The sequence below is a fragment of the Ahaetulla prasina genome, chromosome 3, assembly GCF_028640845.1.
Source record: "Ahaetulla prasina isolate Xishuangbanna chromosome 3, ASM2864084v1, whole genome shotgun sequence".
Classification (NCBI taxonomy): Eukaryota; Metazoa; Chordata; class Lepidosauria; order Squamata; family Colubridae; genus Ahaetulla; species Ahaetulla prasina.
In genome coordinates, this window is record NC_080541.1 from 43372229 (window position 1) to 43394258 (window position 22030).

The 22030-nt window shown below is 42.9% G+C and overlaps 1 protein-coding gene across 1 annotated transcript; it reads left to right on the forward strand.

Moving 5' to 3' along the window:
• Window positions 1–12285: 12285 nt before the first annotated feature.
• On the forward strand, window positions 12286–21293 carry PRDM14 (PR/SET domain 14). The gene is made up of 8 exons (XM_058175186.1): window positions 12286–12806; window positions 13873–14019; window positions 14145–14233; window positions 14344–14501; window positions 15087–15357; window positions 17342–17544; window positions 20615–20716; window positions 21060–21293. The coding sequence occupies exons 1-8, from the start codon at window positions 12286–12288 to the stop codon at window positions 21291–21293; spliced, it is 1725 nt and encodes a 574-aa protein (XP_058031169.1).
• Window positions 21294–22030: the final 737 nt, after the last annotated feature.

The following is a 22030-nucleotide window of genomic DNA, read 5'->3' on the forward strand; positions in this document are numbered from 1 at the left end:
CATGTGATCGCCTTTTGTGACCAAAGTCAATGAGGAAACCAGATTCACTTAACTGTGTTATTAATACAATAATTGCAATAATTAATTTAACAAATGTGGCAAGAAAAGTCGTAAAATAGGGAAAAACTCAAAAATTTCTCACTTAACATCATTTTGTACTCAATTGTGGTCATAAGTTGAGGACTTACCTGTATAGGTGGCATTTTCATAATTAACAATATAGCCTATTAAAATAGCCTTCCCTTTCTTCCTAACCTCCTTCTGTCTTCTTCCCTTTTAACTGCTGTTTAATGCACACAAGAAAAACTTGAAGGGTGATCTGTCCATCAACTGGACAATCGCTAGTTCTGTTCAGAACCTGTCATAAATGTTCACGTTTGAATTTAATTGGCTTTAAAAGGCACAGTGAATTGGCCACTTTCATGGTTCCATGTATGCCTTGTCCCAAAGAATATCAGTTATATTACTGAAAAAAACTGAAGCTTCTTGGATGAAAAGCAAAACATTTTCAACCACAACCAAAAAAAAAAATTCAGTTGCCTTTTGAAAAACATCTTGTGAGACATTAGTTTTTACAGTGAAATCAAATATAGAGCACTTCTTTACAACCAATAGGATATAGGCATTGAATCAATAGAGTAGTTTGTGATCTAGATTAGATCTCTAAATGCTCAGCAACAAATTTCTAAAGGTCTCTGAGCCAAGTAGTTCAAAAACTGTAAGTAAATTGAAAGTTTTTTTAAAATGCAATGAGCATTTTACTCCAATGTTCCTTAACTATAAAATAGCTTAGGTCAAGAAGTACAATGAAAAATAATGGGGCTAAAATGTTTTTTTTAAATGACAGCCAGCCTTAGAATTGACATTGAAGATGTCAAAGTGGGAGCTAACTTCTATCCTTTAGGACCAAGCATTAATAACAAAGGAATTAGCTGTTAAAACAAACACTGCAGTTTAGCACTCAATATAGCTGCCATCCATAAAGGCCTTTAAAAAAATATTTAGATGCTATGATGTGTCTCTTCTTGTGAAGATCAGAATAATGTGAGCCATGATACTCCCAGTGACACTGAGGAAGTGAAAGTTGGACTCTGAAGAAGCAGGGTAGGAAAAGTACTGATGGTTTTAAACTTTGGTGTTGGAGAAGACTCTTGAGAATACCATGGACTTCAAAGAAAACAAGCATCATCAAACAAATCAATGCAGAGTTTATTCAAATAATTAGCAAACTATTCTCAGCCAACAAATCAACCACTTGAATCCCAAATAACCAGGATCGAATTACCGTACTTCAACATAGCTCTCTGGAAAAGGCTATAATGCTAAGGATGATGGAAGGAAATAGAAGAAGGTGATCCATGCAAAGGATGGAGTGACTATCTACAAGAGCAATGGCTGAACTACTGGAACACCTAAAGGATCAGGTTGGGGACAGATAGTTACGGAGAAAATCTATATAATCAAGTTGACACTAACCTCATAGCACAGGGGTGTCAAAACTTGTGGCGTCATGTGATGTATCAGGACTTTTTCCCCCTTCGCTAAACCGGGCATGGGCGTGGCTAGTGTGTGACACATCCAGGCTGCAAGTTGACAGGCCTGTATGGAGGCTACTCACATCAACCTTCAGATATTAATTTCTCTCTCGCTACAGTCTGATTGAGATTTAGCAATATAAAAAACAATACAATTAAAACATTAAGATGCAAATCTTAACAGTTCCAAAATCATACTAATAGGGAATGGTAGAGACTGAAACCCAGTTCCTAATGGTAGTTTTTTTTTTTTAAATTGCCTACTCCTACTGGATAGTGTGGATTTTCTAAACTTTAAAGTGAAAGCTGGAGGGATACATCCCTGTACAATCAATAAACGGGATAACAGATTCCTACTTCTCCTTGGCTGTGTTTACATGATGCACTGAACCACAAATCAGGCAACTGTTTAACCAAATTTGTGTAAAACCAGACTATATAGTTATCATTAAATGACATGAAGCAAATAATTAATTGTTGGTAAGCATACCGTGCAAATAGCACATAATCTGTTCAATTTATAGTGGTATCCAGGCAAGTAAGCTTCTGAATGGTCATCCAGCTAGAAATTCAAAGAAACAATGATGCTCTTGGAACTTCAGGTTGGTCTTCTTTTCATAACTCCTGAGTAGCAGAGGCATAAAAGGCAATTATACTTTTTAAAAATATCATATATTGAAATAATATAAGAATCTAGATCATATGCTTTGCATATGCTTTTTTAACAAAAAAAAAGGTTAAAACTTTTTTAGTTAGACATAGAATCAAAAATTATTCCATGTCACTGAACGTTGACCCAGATCGGGCATTCCATCGTTAAGATTCGTTTATGATTCTGCCATCACCCTAGAAGATCAAAAATCTTAGGTAGAACTCATTTTCCCAACCCTTAAGATATTCATTGGTGATGCTACATAGTAGTGGATTTAAAAAAAACAAAGACCAGCCAATCTGGAGGGGCACTGCTTGGAGAAAACTATTAGATAGAATTAAAATCAGAAATTCATAAATACGAAAAAATAGAAGATGGGTCTCCCTGCTGATTTATCCTAAGATAATAATGGATCATGAGACTAGGTGTTACATCAGATATCAAAACTGAACCCCCGGGGATCCTTGATTAAGGGAACAAGTTGGTAAACAGGACAATGTACCCGGAGTTTGACAAGTTCTTTCAGAAGATTACAGTACAGGAGAGAAAGTCAACTGAATTTCTAGAAACACAGGAACATACTTTAGGAGCTTCATATTCCATACCATCAAGCAGTTCTACTCAGAGCAACATAAAATTGCTTATATAAAGAGCTTGTGATCATTTGGCTGTGTTTAACTGCAACTCCAGGTCCAGACCACTTGGAGATGCCATCACCTCATCACCATCATTTAGATCAAATAACACCAACAAAAATGAAAACTTATGATTTGCACATGAAGAAAAATGGCCAAGATTCACACTGAGCAACTTATTTTCCAACATTAAAATACTCTCTTGCTCATTTGAACTGTTTCAGTTGGTTTTGTAATTTTCTTGGTACACCTGAATTTGTCAACTAACAAAATGAGGCAGTTTTTGTTGTGATTATGAGGTCCCATATCCTCCCCAAGTCTTCTTTTCCTCTTTGAATACAAATAGTTACACAACCATTAATAGTTAAAGCAAAGTTTCTCAACCTTAGCATTTTAAGATACGTGGACTTCAACTCCCAGAATCTCTGCGTCATCACATCTTAAAAGTTGCCAAGGTGAGAAATACTGAGCAAGATAGAAGACGAAGAAACAGTTAAGACTGGCCTATCCCACAAAAATTTGCTGTGGAAATAGGAATGGGAGAGTTCATGGAATTTGAACTTCTCTGAGAAGAGGTGAGATAACAATGTAAATAAGAAATAATAAGACCACCACCTGTTTAAGTTACAAATTGCTGTCATCTGGGCAGTAAAAAAAAAATGCAGCTCTGAATGCAGTTTCAGCAGCAGTGTTTTGTGATGCATTTACACATTGTATCATACTTTAAGTCATAGTTTATGGGGAAAGAAGAGGTTCTTTTTCACAGAAAAAGAGACATAAAGCATAATCTGTCAAACGCAGTGACTAGGTTTGTAACAATCCACATGATTCATCTGCAAAGCAAAGCTATATAAAAAAGGAGCTAAGCTTGTCTTCCCCTTCAAATATGTCGGGACTACAACTCCCAGAATTCCAGATACTGGCTAAGAGACAAGGCATTAAGGATCCCAGCACTGTGCAAAGATCACTTTGGTGGATACCTGTTTAAGTATGGCTTACAGTAAAACAAGTACACACTGTGGAGACTTGGGTATTAGTGGTTGAGTTACAATCTTCAAAAGCTTGAAATCCAGTTTGATTCTATTTGGATGTCTAGCTACATCAGTGCAATTGCCTAATTTTATTTAAGCAGGCTGCTGAGTAAGGCTTGAGTTCAATAAAAGCATTAAGGAAAAATAAGGTGGTAACTTAATGAGGTATTAAATTTGTTTACAGTAAAGGAAGCTTAATACTCTGTAGACAGGATGTTCCATAAAGACTCTAATAAAGTTGTTTTTAAAAGTTCCCTTTTAAAAAATCACCTCTGAGGCCTATATCTGTGTGCCCCAGAGTCAAAAGAACAGTATCCGACTAGACAAAATACATTTGATTGCAACACACCCTTTTACTTGCACCCTTACTATGCAAGGGTCCTTTTTGTAGACTTTAGTTCAGCATTCAATACCATCATTCCAGACATTCTTCTAACTAAGCTAAACCAGCTACAGGTACCGGAACAGACTTGTAAGTGGATCACAAGCTTCCTAACAAACAGGAAGCAGCAGGTGAAGCTAAGCAAGATCACATCAAATACCTGTACAATTAGCACAGGGCCCCCCCAAGGCTGTGTGCTCTCCCCACTTCTCTTCTCTCTGTATACCAATGACTGCATCTCCAATGATCCATCTGTTAAGCTACTGAAGTTCGCAGATGACACAACAGTGATTGGTCTCATTCGAGACAATGACGAATCCGCATATAGACAAGAGGTCGAACGACTAGCCTTGTGGTGCAACCAAAACAATCTGGAACTGAACACACTCAAAACCGTAGAAATGGTGGTAGACTTTAGGAGAAACCCTTCCATACTTCCACCTCTCACAATACTAGACAACACAGTATCAACAGTAGAAACCTTCAAATTTCTAGGTTCTATCATATCGCAAGATCTAAAATGGACAGCTAACATCAAAACATCATTAAAAAGGACAACAAAGAATGTTCTTTCTGCCAACTCAGTAAGCTCAAACTGCCCAAGGAGCTGCTGATTCAGTTCTACAGAGGAATTATTGAGTCTGTCATTTGCACCTCTATAACTGTCTGGTTCGGTTCTGCAACCCAACAAGAAAAACACAGACTTCAGAGGATAATTAGAACTGCAGAAAAAATAATTGCTACCAACCTGCCTTCCATTGAGGACCTGTATACTGCACGAATCAAGAAGAGGGCCGTGAAAATATTTGCAGATCCCTCGCATCCTGGACATAAACTGTTTCAACTACTACCCTCAAAACGACGCTATAGAGCACTGCACACCAGAACAACTAGACACAAGAACAGTTTTTTCCCGAAGGCCATCACTCTGCTAAACAAATAATTCCATCAACACTGTCAAACTATTTACTGAATCTGCACTACTATTAATCTTCTCATAGTTCCCATCACCGATCTCTTTCCATTTATGACTGTATGACTATAACTTGTTGCTGGCAATCCTTATGATTTATATTGATATACTGACCATCAATTGTGTTGTAAATGTTGTACCTTAATGAACGTATCTTTTCTTTTATGTACACTGAGAGCATATGCACCAAGACAAATTCCTTGTGTGTCCAATCACACTTGGCCAATAAAAATTCTATTCTATTCTATTCTATTCTACTTGAGTGCAACATATATTTTACACATGAGTTACTTATATTAGCAACAAAGCCAATTTAGTGCAGCAAGTAAGGTGCTAGAGTAGTCCTCCCTTGGGCACACAAGCTGCACAAAGAATTTGGGCGCCCTCTCAGCCCAACCCACTTTGCAGGGTTGTTGTTGAGGTGAGATATGAGATATGAGAGCTGCTATAGGCACTATCTGAAGTTGTACAAAATAAAGGGAGGTTATAAATCAACTCATAAATAAATAAGTTCCCAACATGTGCCTTCTGCAAACAAGTGGCTATCATCGTTCAATTCTCTAGAAGTTTTATTTTTCCACAGGACGACCAGTCTTTAGTAAGATGTCAGATGCAGGGAAGATTGCAGCAGATTGCGGAGGAACCTCGAAGCCATTTATTCGCCCTTTCCGAACCTGCCCCACCCCCTCCGGAGGTTTTGCATAACAGTTCCTCAATTTCCTGGAAGTTAAGGAAGACCCTTCCGACCGTAAAGATAGGAAGTTAATTTTCAGAGGCTCCGGGCGGCAACCTCGGGATTTCCCCACGTTAAAAGAACTCTCTGGCTTCCGACCGCTTCTAAAATCCACTTCTAGAGCGGATCCGGAATCGGTCTTTTTTTTTTCCGAGAGGGGAGCGAAAATCCAGCTATTAACTCCCGATGCTCGCAGTCCTCCTAAACAGACGTTTCCGTTGCACTTTCTTCTAAATCAACCAAATTCGAAGAAATGGAGCAAGTCAGGGTTCCTCCCAACTCGGCTATGCGGGCGGTTCGGTTTAGACGAGTGCGGCTTTCGTACAACTCACCGGACTCAAATGTAGTTTCTTTGGGACTCATTGCCGTGCGTGAACCCAACCTTTAGTCGGGTTGTACTGCTTAAAGGTTCTGTGAACCTAGCCATTTGTGACCGATTTACAAACCGTAGTTCAGGCACACTAATCAAGTTTCTTATGTCCTGGATATTTGGCTAGCTTCTCTAAGATTTTTCAGATATTCTCTATCGAGTTGATTCAAGACAAAATATAAATTACATGTTTCTAGTTTAGTCTTTTTTTTATAAACTAAATCAATTGGGTGTATTCCATAAAAGTGGTGCAACATAACAATGGCTTAAGGTATTGTGTGAACTGATGTAACTAGCAATATATATGTGTTGAAGGAGGACCACACTGATTGAGTTATCACTGGCAACACCTGGCAACCAGATTTTCTCTCCCACAATCTGTCCTTAACCGGGTATTTAAGGTATTGAGCCTGATTTAACTGGCTTCCCCTCACAGCTGCTGGGAGAAACCGATCAGCCCTTTATTCCCAGTCCCAAAGCGGGCTGGGGGAAGGGGGAATCTGGAGAAGGGGGTGTTATGCAAGTTGAGTTGAAGAAGAGGAGGAGGAAAGAGGAAGTATAATACCTCGAAAGATAGCTAACCTTCTCAAATGATCCATTGAGTTTTGAACTTCCAGGTGTTCTGGAAATAGTTTAATATGTCTACTGTAGATACGATTTTTTTAATGTAGCTATTCTGTTATTCTGTTTGACTGAAAGTTTAATAGGGTGGCAGTCTTACTCGGTTTCTTAATCTATTTTTCCTGTATATTTTTAATACATTAATGTAACATTAATTCCTTAATGTTAAATTCCTCTTGACAGCATGCCTTGTGTATAATAATGCTTGAGTGTAACCTGAATGTCTTTTTAAAAATGTGTTCTGATCTTTGAGACAAGCTAGTATGATGACGCAAAAAACAGTTCAGTGGAGTCTGCATTTGAATATATAAGCATATATGCATAGCACCTATGGAAAACTTTGTAAGGTAGTTTTAAAGTTGTATTTCTGTATTTGTAAAAGCAACACAGTCTGGTCAAATAATGTATAAACTGAGTGAGAGTAAATAATGTAAGAATTACTTTGGTGGAAAACTATGCCCTTAATTTTAAAATGCCATTCTAATATACAAACTTTGCCGGGAATGTATTCAATGGGATACATTCTCCATAGGATTTCCTTCTGAACCTTTCTGCATAAGGCGGCGCTGTTAACGAATAGAATGTGCCGAAGGTGATTCTTTCAACTTCCCTGCTAATGAAAGAAGGCAGAAGCACCGTCTTTATTTCTCCCCTGCCTTCACACATTTTTTTCATCTTTTCACCTGGTAGTCCTTAAATAGTCCTAGATCAAGGTTTGATTGGTCTCTAACCCGACCTCTGAAGGAAGCTCAGATTTAATATTTCATCGACACTCCGCCCGTCTCTCGCGCCAATGGGGCTATCGTTATCTTCAGCCCGGTTTCCCCCGGGGGATTCTCTTCTCGGTGGACAGAACTCCTTTCCGCCGATTCTTATTACTCGGCTGTGGGAATCAGAAACACGAGCGTTCTCTCCCCTCCCTCCCCCGCGAGCAACACTATAAAATCAAAGGAAAGCTGATCCAGTTGCCTTTAAAGAACCTTTTGATTTAGACACGTCATCGTGGGTTTTTCTCGCTTTTTCTGATTCGTTAACGGAGGGTCAACCTTAAGAGGAAACTTCTGTCCGCAGGAAAAAAAATGCATTTTTTTCCTGGGCAGCTCATTTTCAGTTAGAGGCTGGAGAGAAAGGCGGCTGACATTGGTCAACGCTTCTGCAGGGCTACTCATCGCATCGAGGCAGAAAATGGACGGCTTCGCTAGTTGTGTGAACTCCGCGTGGCTCGCGGATCAACATGGTTTATATTTGGGGTACGAGGCATTTGGGGCTTAGCCAACCATGGTTTGGGAAATGGTATCAAGCATTAATTGAACCCGAAACTTCGGAAATGCACAGCCTTTCTCTTTTGGATGGATTCATTCTTTCCGTTAATATTCACTTTATATCGATTGCTGGCGTTTCGGCGAGTGCGGCCATGAATACAGTTCCTTTCCCTCCCTTTTCTCATGGTCAACGTTTAGTCAAGCGTTTTATACACTCCAACCACGAAGGAGAATCTCGGAGGAACTGGTTTTGTAAACAAAAGAGGTTTACAAATACAACGTAATAACAATTTTCCACACCGCTAGGCAAGTTTTTTTTTATTTTAAGTAACGAACAAATGGTTAGACGAATAATTACAGTCTTGCTTTCATAAGAAAGCGCCAAGACGAACCCCTGGAACACTTGGAGGAAGGACGCAACTCGGGGCTATCCATTTTGACAGAAGCACTTTTGGATATTTTCGAAATTAATCATCTTTCTCCGTTTTCCGAGTGCTAACTCCTAAAAGGCTCTCGGGTCGGAGACTTTCTACGAAACGATTCGAGGGCCGGGAAAGGGGGAAACCGTATGTTTGAGCCAAAGGACGCCCGTCGAAACCGGCCGCCTTTCTCCCACAATAGAAAACCCCCAAGGTGGAAAGCTGAGGCTCCCGCGGGGTCCTCCAATTTTGTTTCAGGGGAGCCCGTAGCGCATCTTCTCAATGCAAAGGAAGCCCGAAGGAAAAGGAAAGCGGCTCCCAGCGCTCTCCCCTTCCAATTCGGCCCATTCATTTACTCTTTGCCTATAAATGTCGATGGCCAAGAGCTGGCGGCCGGCCTACTTGTCTCCACCCGCTCTCTTTTTAGGGCCCCTTGCCCGGAAATTCGGACGAGCTTATTTGCACTGCAGCAAACACCGGGTGACCACAAAGAGTGGGCGGGCGGCGTCTCTTTGCTGCCACAAGACCGTCGTCCGGAGTTCACGTAGCGGAAAGTGGCTTGAGGGGTTTTCAGAGGGAAGGGAAGGCTCAGCCGGAAGCTATAAGGCCGTCTCGATTTAGGGGGCTTAGCCTCCCCGAAACTGCGAGGCTTGGGCTCAGCGGATGGCGTAGCAGGTAGGTGGCTTTCTCGAGACTGAGAAGTTAAGCAGCATCACACCTGGTGGGCCTGTCTTGGATGGGACCCCACCGCTTGTAAGCTCCCCACGGGATAGTCATCCAAGAACCAGAATCGCTGCGGAACGACTGTTAATTCGGGCTCTGCTCCAAGGAGGAGATTTAATTTTATACAAGAAATTGCTGCACCATTCCTCACTTTTGTCTCCTACAGCAATATTGGGGTTCTCACGGGTATCCGCACGATGTGGTTCAAAAAGGTAAGATGGCGGCCCACGAAGTTGAGATTGAAACTCCTCCCTTATTTATGTGCCGCCATCTTGACTTTTTTGACCAACCTGTGGGTCTCCTCTTTCAAGGAGTCGTAATTTCCCATAACTGTCTCCGACCGGGTGGGACTCCCACATTCCGAGGGGGCGGGAAGCCCATCGAGTAAAGCGGGCATTGTTTCCACACCAGGTTGCGTTTGACGTCGAGGCGTGCAGACTTTGGCCACGCACTAAGTAGGATCACTACAAATTTTCAGTGTGCGGTTTTGTGCGAACGCAGCTTGGATGTTCAGAATCTGTTTTGTGCTTCTGGCACGTGCACCCTCCTGACTCCATCACTTTCACCAGGTTGAATCCGTTTATGGCTCACGGGGCCCTAAGAGTCTACATTATTTGTGGAAACCACGATTTACCTCGATAAGCAGAGCTGGACGACACGTGCCCTCCGCCAGAAGATAGCTGCTGGGACCTCAGACCCGAGGGAAGGGCAGGAGCTATAGGTGGGCCTGCGGAAGGCGCGCTAGTCGCCCACGCAGAGACCGCGGCTCCCCCTCAGCTGTAACCGCTGGTTATGCCGAGAGGCCGGCGAACGAAGTACCGCGCTCCCGGTAGCAAGACGAGGGAGTCGTCGGGGTGAGCTGCTGTCCTTCCTTGGGAAGGCAGCCTTCGAAGCCACGCCGGGGAGCCATAGCCCCCCCCCCGGTCACCTTTCAGCCTCCACCCTCCAGAAGAGAAGCATCGGTCAGAAAAGCTCTGGGCCCGCCCTATACCGGACCATACCGGCTAGATGAACCGAGCGCCTTCGAGTGGCCCGGAGAGCCCTGGAAATAAAAGTGGGAACTTGAGGGTCGCTTCGGTCCCCGCTCTCTTTCCTCGAGCGCTGCCGAAGAGCCACCCATGTCTCGAACAAGCGGCGGCTTACAGGCTCAGCTCTGCACGCGGAAGCGCTGCGTCTTCCCTCGAGCCTCCGCCTTTTGCTTTGGGTCTGCCTATTACGGGAAGGGTTTAAAGGATTCCCGAAGAAACACGGGCGAGCCCCAAACAAGCGATCGCAGTTCCCCAGGCAGCAAAATAGGTCCTCTAGGACCCGCGTAGACAAAGCAGCTCTCCTGCAGCTGAGCAGAAGGGAAAACGTGGTTTATCGTAGCGGGAAACTACGTTAGGTCTGTCTTGTTTTCTGAATTAGGCGCTTTCTGTGTTGCTTATGCAAGGCGACCTTTTCTCTGCAGCTCTCGTCCACCAAGGTCTGCCAGCACGATTGTCCTCGCGGCCGCCTTCCCTCGGGAAAGCCGCCTTGTAGCAGCTGAGAAGAACACGTGCGAACGTGTGTTCCGCACTGCACCGGCAGAAAAGCCGGTAAAGGAAATAAAAGTTTCTAATGGTCCTTAAGGCACGGTCGTCTGCTGGCAGTTCTCATTCAGTAACAATGCATCTTACTTTCGAGGAGCCAAAATCGTTTCCGGAAAATGAATTTTCAAACCATTTGCAGTTAAGCCGCCATCTAGGCAGATTTACTCAGGAGTAAATTGCGTCACAGCTTGGTTCAAACAAATATGCCTGGAAATACGGCTTTAGAGGAAGAAAAGGTTGTAAGTCTAAAGTAGCTCAGTCACGGACCTCCACTCCCACACCCGAGAAACACGCTTGCAGTGCAACGCCATCCAATTTACTCATTTAGTAAATCATATTGTGTTGGGGATTATTCAGTCGGTTTCATCATTAAAGCGCCACCAAGTTTTTATTCGTGTTTCTAGCAATGTATTTTTAAGAGCCCTGTAATTGCAAAATTAGAAAGGATTCAGAAAAGAATTAAGCTGATGGAAGAAGACAAATCTTCCCAAAACTAACCGAGGCTGTATATATATCCGTGTTTATACATCCGATTAATACACACACACACACGGAACCGCGATTGTATAGCACACTACCCGAATTAATATTTTCCTCCCAGGGAAAATAGGAAGATTTTCTTGGAATAAAGTCCTGCACCCACGTACCTGTCACTAAACACCTCTGAAAGGGAAGGAAACGAAGAGAAGGGTTATCAATTTTTAGGGCTTTATAAGGATAGCGAATAGCAGTCCTATAGAATCTATTGCCGCCCACCCTTTCTCAGGTAGCCCTTTTCATTGCTCCAGGTGCGTTTCCCAGTGATACGAGAGACAGAAACAGAGATCATCCTTGCACCGGCCTCTATAGTTCTCTCTCAAACGCATCAATATAGCGGGGTGGGGGCACGACAGAATTGCCCTCCCCGTGAAGGGCAATATAGAACCCAACAATCTCAGTCAATACGGCTAACGACGGCAGGGTTGAGCGTTGTAGCCTAATTCATCTGAAGGACACCAAGGGACAGGAAAAGGGGGCGGCCGCGCTTCTCCTCCCCGACGGGGCCTCCCAGCTTGAGGGCCATTGGATCGCCGGCCAAGCTTCTGAAGAAAGTTCGGGAAGGTTCCGGCCTGAACTGCCCCCCCCCTCCCCTTCCTTAAAGAAAAGCGCGCGGGAGGCGGGGTAATTCCCACCGAGGAGATAGTGGCCACGCGCCTGCCGAGGCCGGCTCCCCAGCGCTGAGGTAACCCCGGCTCTTCCGCCAGACAGGTTGGGCCGACACATCGGCTTCTGGGCGGGGATTACGGGTTTTAGCCGCCCCACCCCGAAGCGCGCTGCCTCAACTCTGCCTTTTCTCCGCCTCACAGGTGCCGCGTTTTTTCCAGACGGGCGCGCAGCGATGGCTTCTTCGTTGGCTGGGACCGCGCCCTCCAAAGAGGCCGGCGTTGCTGAGGGCGCCGGCGGCGATTCCATGCTGATGCTGTTCCACGGCTGTCCCGCCGGTGCCGCTTCCTTTGCTCCAGCTCTGCACCCGCCGCTGTTCTTCGACACGCTTCAGCCGACGGTCGTCTTCCAGTCGCCGGCGTCAGCTGCCGGGGGCCTGAGCCCGGCCTCGTCTCCGCTGCAGCCTTTCCCCTTCCAGCGACTACCCGCCACTTACCTGGGGCCGCCGCTGCCACCTCCGCCGCCCACCCTTCCTCTTCTCCGGCCGCTGCCCCGGCCTGTGCCAGTGCTGCCCGCGCCCTTCCCCGGGAAGAGAGCCTCGCCCAGAAAAAGGAGCAGCCTCGAAGGAACGCCGGACTCGGAGCAGCGCCCGCCTAGCTACCGTTTCACGGCCCAGGAGCTTCACGCCGTCCTCTACGGCGCCCTGCCCGGCGGGAGGCAGCCGCGCGTCCTCTCGGCAGGTGGGCCTCAGTCCGGGTAAGGGAGGCGGCTGAGCCGGCGCTTTCCCTCCGCTTTCTCGCTGCCGTTCTTGGGGCAATTCCGCCCAATCTCGACCCCGAAAGCCTCGCTTCTGCTTTGGGCGAGTTTGAAAGAGAGGTGCCTTTGCTCAGCTCGCTCTCGATGCTCCCTCGATTGGATCACATGTGGCTTGTTGTTGTTGTTTTTTTTGGGGGGGGGGGAGAACTTCATTCTCAGAAGGGAACGGACTGGCGCATTTCTTTAAGCTTTAGCCCCGCTAAACCAAACAGTTCAGGAAGTTTCTTCCGATATTTAGGTCTCTTGATCAGCCGGGCTGAAGCGCAAGGAAAGATGACCTGGATCGCGAGGGAGGAAGCGGGCGGAAATTCTGCTAGGAGGGTGGTTGGAAACAGCTTTTCTTCTAGAGTAAGAGGCTGCTTTCTCCTGACTCTGGATCCCTTCCTCGAAAGGCTGAGCAAAACTTTGGTCTGGTGCCTAAGGAGTTCTCGAACCTGCCTTGATCTTGGTTGGTAATGGTTTTTTTCCCCCCAGTTAGTTGTCTGATTCCTGGCAAAAGCAAGCATCGATTCAAAGCATCAAGGATGCTGGCTGGCAGGAGAACTACTATATATCGGGCAGCAGCACAGACCCTTTTCTGCAGCAGGAAGGATGTTAAAAAGAAGAAGGAAAAGAGTGAAATGGTTTAAGAAGAGCTTCTGTGTACTTTGATGCGTTTAGGGGTGGAATAAATAAATACCTGAAGTGACCTTTATTTTAAAAACTATGTTAAAAATCAGTAGTCTCTATGTTGAGAATACAGCAACTACTAATTGTCCTAGTTACAATTACATTGATCATATTGCTCTGGTGTGTTACGTTGACTGCGCATTGATGTTTTTGTTAACAAAACATTGGGTGGGGAATTTCATGAAATATTTCATTATTTTCAATAAATATTTTCGAGATAAAATGGCCCCAAATGGGCTTATCTAACTTATCACTTCCAGACCCATTGATTCACAACTCTCCTGATTCCCAACCAGGATGGTATAATAGAGTTTTATAACGTTTTTTTTCTGCATAGTGCCTTACCATCTTTGCATGTCACCTTCTTTGCAAGACCCAGAGCTTCTCCTTATAGAAAAAACACAGTTCAGTGGCAACTTGAACCGTTTTGCTCTGTGATTCATCTCGTAGGCATTTCAACTGAGGTAGTTAAAGTGGACATACGGTAGTCGATGCATATCTGGTGGAACTGTTTATATTATGGCAATTTGTGGCAGCTGATTTTGGATTAACTCTAGTTTAGCAGAGTTTTCAATTTGAGCACATTTGCTTTATTGTTGCTTCTTAAAGCCCTGTTGACTGTATCTCTGCTTTTCTTTCAGGAGATACTGACAGTCAGCCCCCACTGCTGGATAGATCAACCCTGCAACTTCCCAAAGGTAATACATTTTTGTTCATTTCGGAAGGATGTTTGTTGTCCATCAGTGAATTCTTTATTGATAACATTTCTGCTTTGACTTTACTAACCAACTTGGTTTCTTCCCTTCAGGTCTGACTGTGTTGCAGACTGTATTTATGGATGGTCCACAGTTGGGTGTCTTCTGCACAGAAACCATTCTTAAGGGTATTCGGTTTGGTCCTTTCCAAGGCAAAGTGGTCAACACTAGCGAGATTAAAACTTATGATGACAATTCTTTGATGTGGGAGGTACTTGAAATTATACCTTCTGCCTTAGAACAATTATTTATTTATTTATTTATTTGATCATATTTATATACCGCCCTATCTCCCGAAGGACTCAGGGCGGTTTACAGGCACTTAAAAAACACATAAATACAATATAAAAACAATTAAAAAACTTATTCTAAAAGCCCAATAATTAAAAATATAAGAATAAAACCCAATTTAAAACCCATACATTTAAAATCTAACTCAATTGAAAGGTGGTAGGGTTTGAGGGGGGAACAGAAGCAATGTACATCCCACTCCCGTGTCTGCTGTGCATGGTACAGCTACGCAGGTTAGATACCAGCCTCTCCATCCCTGAATTTGTTGATTTTTTAAAAAAAAAATTCCCCAAGGAATTTTTCCAAGAAAACATATATATAATTACATTCACCTTCTAAATCTGAACATCAAAGGTTCAGTCATCACTTCTGCTTTTTCCCAAGTCAACCATTCAATTGTCTGGCTGTTAAAAGGTGGTTCAATGTTGCGTAACAAAGTGTGTGAAAGCTTTGCCCAAGAAATACCTGGATGTTTACATTCCTTAAACTTGTATTTGTTTTGCAGATTTTTGAAGATGGCCAGTTGAGTCATTTCATTGACGGCAGAGGTTCTTCTGGAAACTGGATGTCATTAGTGAACTGTGCCCGCTTCCCAGAGGAGCAAAACCTGACAGCCCTTCAGTGCCAAGGCCAGATCTATTATGAGAGCTGCAAAGAAATTACACCTGGCCAAGAACTGCTGGTCTGGTATGGTGATTGTTACTCGCAGTTTCTTGGCATCCCTATCAGCCTCAAAGGAACAGCAGAAGAAAAGCGAACCCCAGTGCATAGTGAAGGTCAGTTTGCAAATCTTTCCCCTCTGAATAGCAGTAAATTGCAAACAGTTAGTCATCTTTTGACCCTTACATGTTTATGAGAGCCTACCCCCACAAATCTTTTAGGGAATTGTGCAAACACAATAAAAAAACCTTTAGTTGGAACAAACTATCATTAAGTTCGCTAAGTACTATGCAAGTAAGCAATGTCTCGATTTGGCCAGCATTGTCCCAGAGGCTAATGGTTGGAAGCAAGGATCCTTCTTTCTAGGAAAACTGAGGACTGAGGTGTTCAGTTATGTTGAGACACAACACAGTTCTTGATCACTGGAGGAGGTTAATGTTTTTCAAAGGGGTACAGTAGCTATACTTAGTTCTCAGACACAAAAACCTATAAAAACATTAAAGGTGAATTAAGTCAAATAATATATTTTCATAAAGGGAAGCTGGTTTTCAGTTAAAATACTGGCAACCTCACCAATGTAGTTGTAAGAGATCTGTATGTTTTCATTTAGCCTTTACCTAGTCCGGGTGTCGGCAACTCGTGGCTCCGAAGCCGCATGCATCTCTTTGACTCCTCTCCTGCAGCTCCCTGCTGATCTGGTCGCACAACTTGCTTTCCAGCTGGACCCACTGGCCCAACCCAGAGGCTGACGCCAACCTTGCTAACATGAGGGCTGGTGGGGTGGGAATGGGATATGGGAGGAGGGTACAATGGAAAGGAGGACAGGCCCGCAGCTGAGGAGCGAGAACAAGACGCAGTGGTAAAGTTGATCCTCCTCGTGTTGTGGGGGTGGGAGATTGCACACGAACGGGGATACCCTCCACAAGCGAGTGGTTGGGCTCAGCCAAAGTGCAGCAAAGGCATGTAGAGCAGGTGAGTTGACTGGCTGATGGGCGAGTGTCTTTGGCGAGAGTGATCCGGCTTTGTCTGAGCCTGATCCCTGGGGAGGGTATGCAAGGTTCAGCGGGGCTTTTCCTGCTGCCCTAAGCTGCTTTAGTCAGCTGGCAATAAGATAGAGGAGTAAAGAAGCTCAAGGTTCAGCGGGAAAAGGGAGCCGGCCCCGCTGAACCTTGCATGCCCACACCGGGGATCAGTTCAGACAAAGCCGGATCACTCTCACGCCGCTCAGCTAGTCAACCCACATGCCTTCGCTGTGCTTTGGTTGATCCTTCGCTGTGCTTTGGCTGAGCCCGACCACTCACTTGCGGAGGATATCTCCACTCATGCGTGAGGAAGAGAGAGAGAGAAATGAGAAAATGATGGAGGAAGAGAATGAAAGAGAGGGAAACAAATGAGAGAAGGGAGTAAGAGGAAAAAAAGGGAGAGGAAAAAGAAAAACGAGATGGAGAGAAAGAGAGAAATGCGAAAGAAAAGGGGAAAAAAGAAATGAGAAAATAGAGGGAGAGAATGAGAGAGGAAAAAGGGAAACATGAGAAAGAAAAAGAGGGCGAGGAAAAAAAAATAGAAATGGGCGGGAGAGGGACCGATTTCCCACAGAAAACAATGGAAGCCACAAAACCTGGGTAGGCATGGCTGGGGGGGGGGTGTCATGTGTCTGGGTGGGAGTGATGTTGAGTTGGTCACGCCCACTCAGGTTTTGTGGCTCCTGGTATTTTTGTTTGGAACCTGATCCAAATGGTTCTTTTGAGTGTTTAAGGTTGCAGACTTCTGACCTAGTCATTTCTTTTGTTATACAGAACAACTTTGTTCCAAAAGTACTTTTTAAAGAGGCAACTGGACTTTCTTATTTTTATTTGAAAACCTTTCACTTCTCATCCAAGAAGCTTCTTCAGTCTCTGAAGAAATGTCTTGGATGAAAAGTGAAAGAAAAACCAGAAAGTCCAGTTGCCTCTTGAAAATCTTTGGGACAACCATGACCTGGATGACTCAGAACCTCCATAGAACAACTTTGTATTATACTTGCCTTCCGATTGCTGCCCATGTCTTTTGCTATAACTTGTCTTTAGGTCCTCAGGGTAATTTTTCCTCCTTTCTTTGTAGAATCTGTGGAGGGTTATGAATGTGGGCGGTGTGAAAAAGTCTTTGCCTACAGATACTATCGGGACAAACATCTGAAGTACACACGGTGTGTGGACGAAGGGAACAGAAAATTCCCATGCCATCTTTGCAACCGATCTTTTGAAAAACGGGACCGTCTGAGGATTCACATTCTCCATGTTCATGAGAAGCATAGACCTCATAAAGTAAGGCATTCGGTATTTTTACGCTTTTCTACTAGAATCTCTGGGGAGTCCTCCGTGATTTACAACAGTGGAAGCAGCAGTGATGAGGAGAGTCGTGTTAAGCATAATTACAGTGTCATCTCATTTCAATTTCTCAGAAGTTGGCTTTTGGGACAGGCATTTATTTCTTCATTAGCATAAGACAAAGGAGAGAGACGGTATCTCTGTTCTGATTATTTTTCTGTTGGAATTCTCCTCAAGAAGCATTCTGCACAATCTTACTTGGAATTAAAATCAATACCATGAAATTTATTTCAGACTAAATATGGTTCTGGGCTTTAATCTGATGGCTTGAACCCAAACTATGTCTTGTACCCTTTTTTTGTAATCTTACATTATGCTTTCAAAGAATTGAAAAGGTTTTTATCACAAGTCATGCTCTCTAGCATTTTAGTAGCTGATAAGTACATGTGTGTGCGTAGTCTTCTAAATTTTGGTCATCATTTTACTGATGGAGACCAAGTGAAAAATGTTGGTGACTCTTGCTGGTTTATGCTAGAGCTTCAGCACCATGTCTGGTTTCAGCCAGGATTCCTGAACATCACCAGACTGGGCTGCAAAATCAAGAAAGGTATTGATGGCAGAAATCTCCATACGGTTATCTAGTGTACAATCAGCATACAGATGATATCACTCCTCATGGTGACAGGTGGTCTCCTCCAGAGGTTTCATATAGGTGTTAAACAGGAATGGAGAAAATACCGACCCTTGAGGGATCCTGAAAAGCAGGGGTCACATTTCTTACCTCTTATCAGTCTCAGAGAAAGGAAGTGAACCAGGACAATGCAGTGTCTTCCAATCCTTGGAACCATTCCAGAAGAATAGGGGTATGCATAAGAGCACAAACGTGCCTACCTTTCCGGTCCTATTGTTTTTTTTATTCTTATACATATATGCTTATACTTCCTCATATTTCCTCATATATATGTTTATATACTATATAACCATTTTGTGTGATGCTTATGTATATTGTTGTGACAAAAATAAATAAATAAATAAATAAATAAGTAAATAATTGATAGTAACAAAAGCTGCTGAAAGTGAGAATAGACAGACACTCTACTGCCATCGCTCCATCCAAAAAGTGTGACCAATCCCTTTTCCGTCCAATATCCATGCCTGAATCCCAAGTGAAAGGGATTCATCCAGGACCCTTTGAAACTGCAGTGCAACCACTTTCTCAAATGGGAAGGTTGGAGTCAGGATGAAAATTATATAAGTGGGATCAAGCAATGGCATCTTAAGAAGGGGGAGAATCATAGCCACCATAAAGGACTAAAGCACCACCCTCTCCCCATGAAAGGCATTTATCACCAACAACCACCTGTGCATTATCTCCTGGGATGCCTTAGCCCAGGGGTATCAAACTTGCAACGTCACGGCAGCGTCACATGACGTATTGCAGCTTTTTCTCCCTTCGCTAAAGTGGATGTGGGTGTGGCCAGCGTGTGACACATCCGGCCATGGGCCATGAGTTTGACAGCTCTGTTAGGAGCACAATGCAAATAAACTAAGCCACTAAAATGATTTCTTCATTTTTAAAGCATGTTTATTTCCAAATATTGAGGCTTTAAAAGAAATGAAGTAGACTAGATATTTAATATTCTGAATAGATTTTCAATAATTCAATAAGCTGTCTGATCAAGCAGGAAATAAGTGCAATAGTTTTTTAAAAATATATTATTTTAATGATTTCCGAGAACTTCCTATTGAGATAGCTAGAAAAAAATTTTTTTTATTCATGCTACAGAAGCTTAAGTAACACTGTTATATTAGTTTTTCTGCAAAGTACATATGATTGCAATTCAAAACATAGTTGAAAGTAAGTGAAGTTTAATTCATTGGGGTATACATTTGAGGAGACATGCTTAGGATATGAGCTGCCTTTCAAAACTATTTTGCCAACAGGAGATCAGATTGTCTGGAGATAAAACCTGTATATGTTTTTTAAAAAAAATATATGAATTACATGTGCATCTGACAGAGAGAATATACACCATGACATTGCACATATGCACCAGTAGTGGGTTTCAAATCCCAGTGCTACAGGTTCGCTATCTGTAGCATGCAAGCGCATGATGCTTCTGCACATGCGCAGAGCATTTTTGATGGGTGGGCAGAGCCTCCCGCTGCCGCCACTACTGGTTCGCCCGAACTGGGGAGAACCGGGAGCAACCCACCACTGATATGCACCATCATACAGTGTCTAAAATTAATGTTATAATTTAAATGATTAGTTTGCTTGTCTTACTATAATTTTTAAACACATATGAAGACAGTTTGAATTTAAGACAGCAATTACATACATAGAAGTTTCACTGTATTCAGTGCATCTTCCTTATATATATATAGCAGCACAGAAATTACATATTTTTTTAATAAGTTGAACAGGTAAATAGACTGGGAATAAACCAAAATTGGGCAGGGAGAAAAGAAAGGTAGATAATCTTTCTTATCACAGAAAGACATTGGTTTTTGTACCTTGATGGCAATTAAGTATCCCAGATAAATAAAGAATGCTTGAGAGAATGCCTCAAGAGGGCATTCTGAATATAATTCAGAAGTATCTTGTGGGAAACAGCTGTTTATATTTCTAAAAATAATGTAGTTAAAAACTAGAGCTGCGTGCCAGGTATTAATGTGCATGATTTGGGAAAAGACGGTTATGTTCCTTGGGAATGTCTGCGGCATGTGCATCAGGCTGATGAAAATGGTGTTGCAGTGTTAACTCTACTCCTACTGGGACGTTGCTTGCATGCTCCAAAGGGATAGAGTAGTTACACCTTTTTTTCAAATTCTGAAGTCCCCAAAAGATGGTTTGCATCCAGGATATCTGAAGCACTTATTCCAACTAAGTTTTGAAAAGTTCAGAGCCTTACGTGTATATTGTTACGCAATGACAGAAGACTGTAACGTGTGGTAATTCACCTGCATGAAATGAATGTTTGCACATTTCTACATCCTACCAGAATGGGATCTAACTGCTTCTGCCATTACGGAATGATTAGATATATATTTTTTCTCATTTTAGTGCTCTGTGTGTGGTAAAAGTTTCTCTCAGTCCTCTAGTCTAAGCAAGCACACGAGGGTGCATTCTGGAGAACGGCCATATAAGTGTGTATACTGCAACAAGGTGAGGAGATGTTTCTTGCAATTCTCTTGCAATGTTTCAGTTTTTCATAAATTGGAATATTTGGTCCCCATTTGGGTCATCTTTCACTAGAATGCTGTACTTGTGGAACCATTCTGAATTTGTCCTACCAGCTGCTTTTCTTCTGTTTGTAGCAAAGATGCTACATCTAAACTATTGGGTTAAGGAGCAGTTTTCACTCATAAGCAAGACGTTAGGAATCCCCACAGTTATGAATACTGCAGTTACTGAGTCTGGCCCCTGATGTATTACAAAGATTTCATGTTTCTGGCACTCTGTTTCTGGGATCTAATTACTTTCTCATCCATTCCCTTGATCTCTGCAGGCCTTCACTGCCTCCAGCATCCTGCGTACTCACATCCGTCAACATTCAGGAGAGAAGCCCTTCAAGTGTAAGCACTGCGGTAAAGTGTTTGCTTCACATGCTGCCCATGACAGTCATGTGCGACGCACGCACAGTTCTAAAGACAAAGGCTCTAAATGTACGCTGTGTGATAAAATATTCCTAGAGGCAGAAGAATTTCGCTTCCATATGAAATTCCACAAAACAGCAAAGTAATGGTTGGGCCCATCTCTGCCTACCTGTGACGTTATGTACATTTTAATATGTGCTGTGTGTGCTACATTCACAGGTAGGCAGAATGAGCTGGTCAAAATGCAGGACATGATGACCTCAGCTGTTTCAATCAATATATGGCCTTGTCTGCCAACCATTAATAAAGATATTGCTGCAATTTAGATTCAGTTTTGTTTTTTTATTGTGACCATCATGGTTGTCCTTTATGTGTCCTGGGAAATAATGACTGTGACTCTTAGCAATAGTAACCTAAACTGGAGATGGGCATATGTAACTAAGACTTCGTTTTGTCAGACAATGCCTTTTCCATCCAGGTAAAGTTTCTACTGGGTTTTTTTCTCAGTGATTATTTCTCTGATTATTTCTCATCTTCAGCTTTTAGTTTTTGTTTAGACCTGCCTATTACCTGAGTAGCCTGTATATTCTATCTAAGAACAAAAGATTGATTTAAAGTAACTTTTGGATTTTATATTCATGATGCAAATAGAAACCATTATCGGCACCTTCTTCCACAATGGCATCCTTTTTAACTGCTCTTGCAGACCTTATAAACAAAATCCATTAACTTAATTTTTTTCACTTAGCTTGTTTTCTAAAGCAGGCTAGATTTGGTTTAGCAGGTACTAAACTGGGCATTGTTTTGGTTTAGCAGGTACTAAACCAGGCATTGTGACTTTAAAACATAGTGTATGATTCATGTCCATTATAAAGCTAGTTGT

Bases quoted from the DNA above. Each gene is read 5' to 3' on its own strand.
- PRDM14 (XM_058175186.1), top strand. From the start codon at position 12,286: ATGGCTTCTTCGTTGGCTGGGACCGCGCCCTCCAAAGAGGCCGGCGTT. The intron at 14,234-14,343 runs GTAATACATTTT...TCTTCCCTTCAG, and splicing joins AACCCTGCAACTTCCCAAAG to GTCTGACTGTGTTGCAGACT. The intron at 15,358-17,341 runs GTCAGTTTGCAA...CTTTCTTTGTAG, and splicing joins AACCCCAGTGCATAGTGAAG to AATCTGTGGAGGGTTATGAA.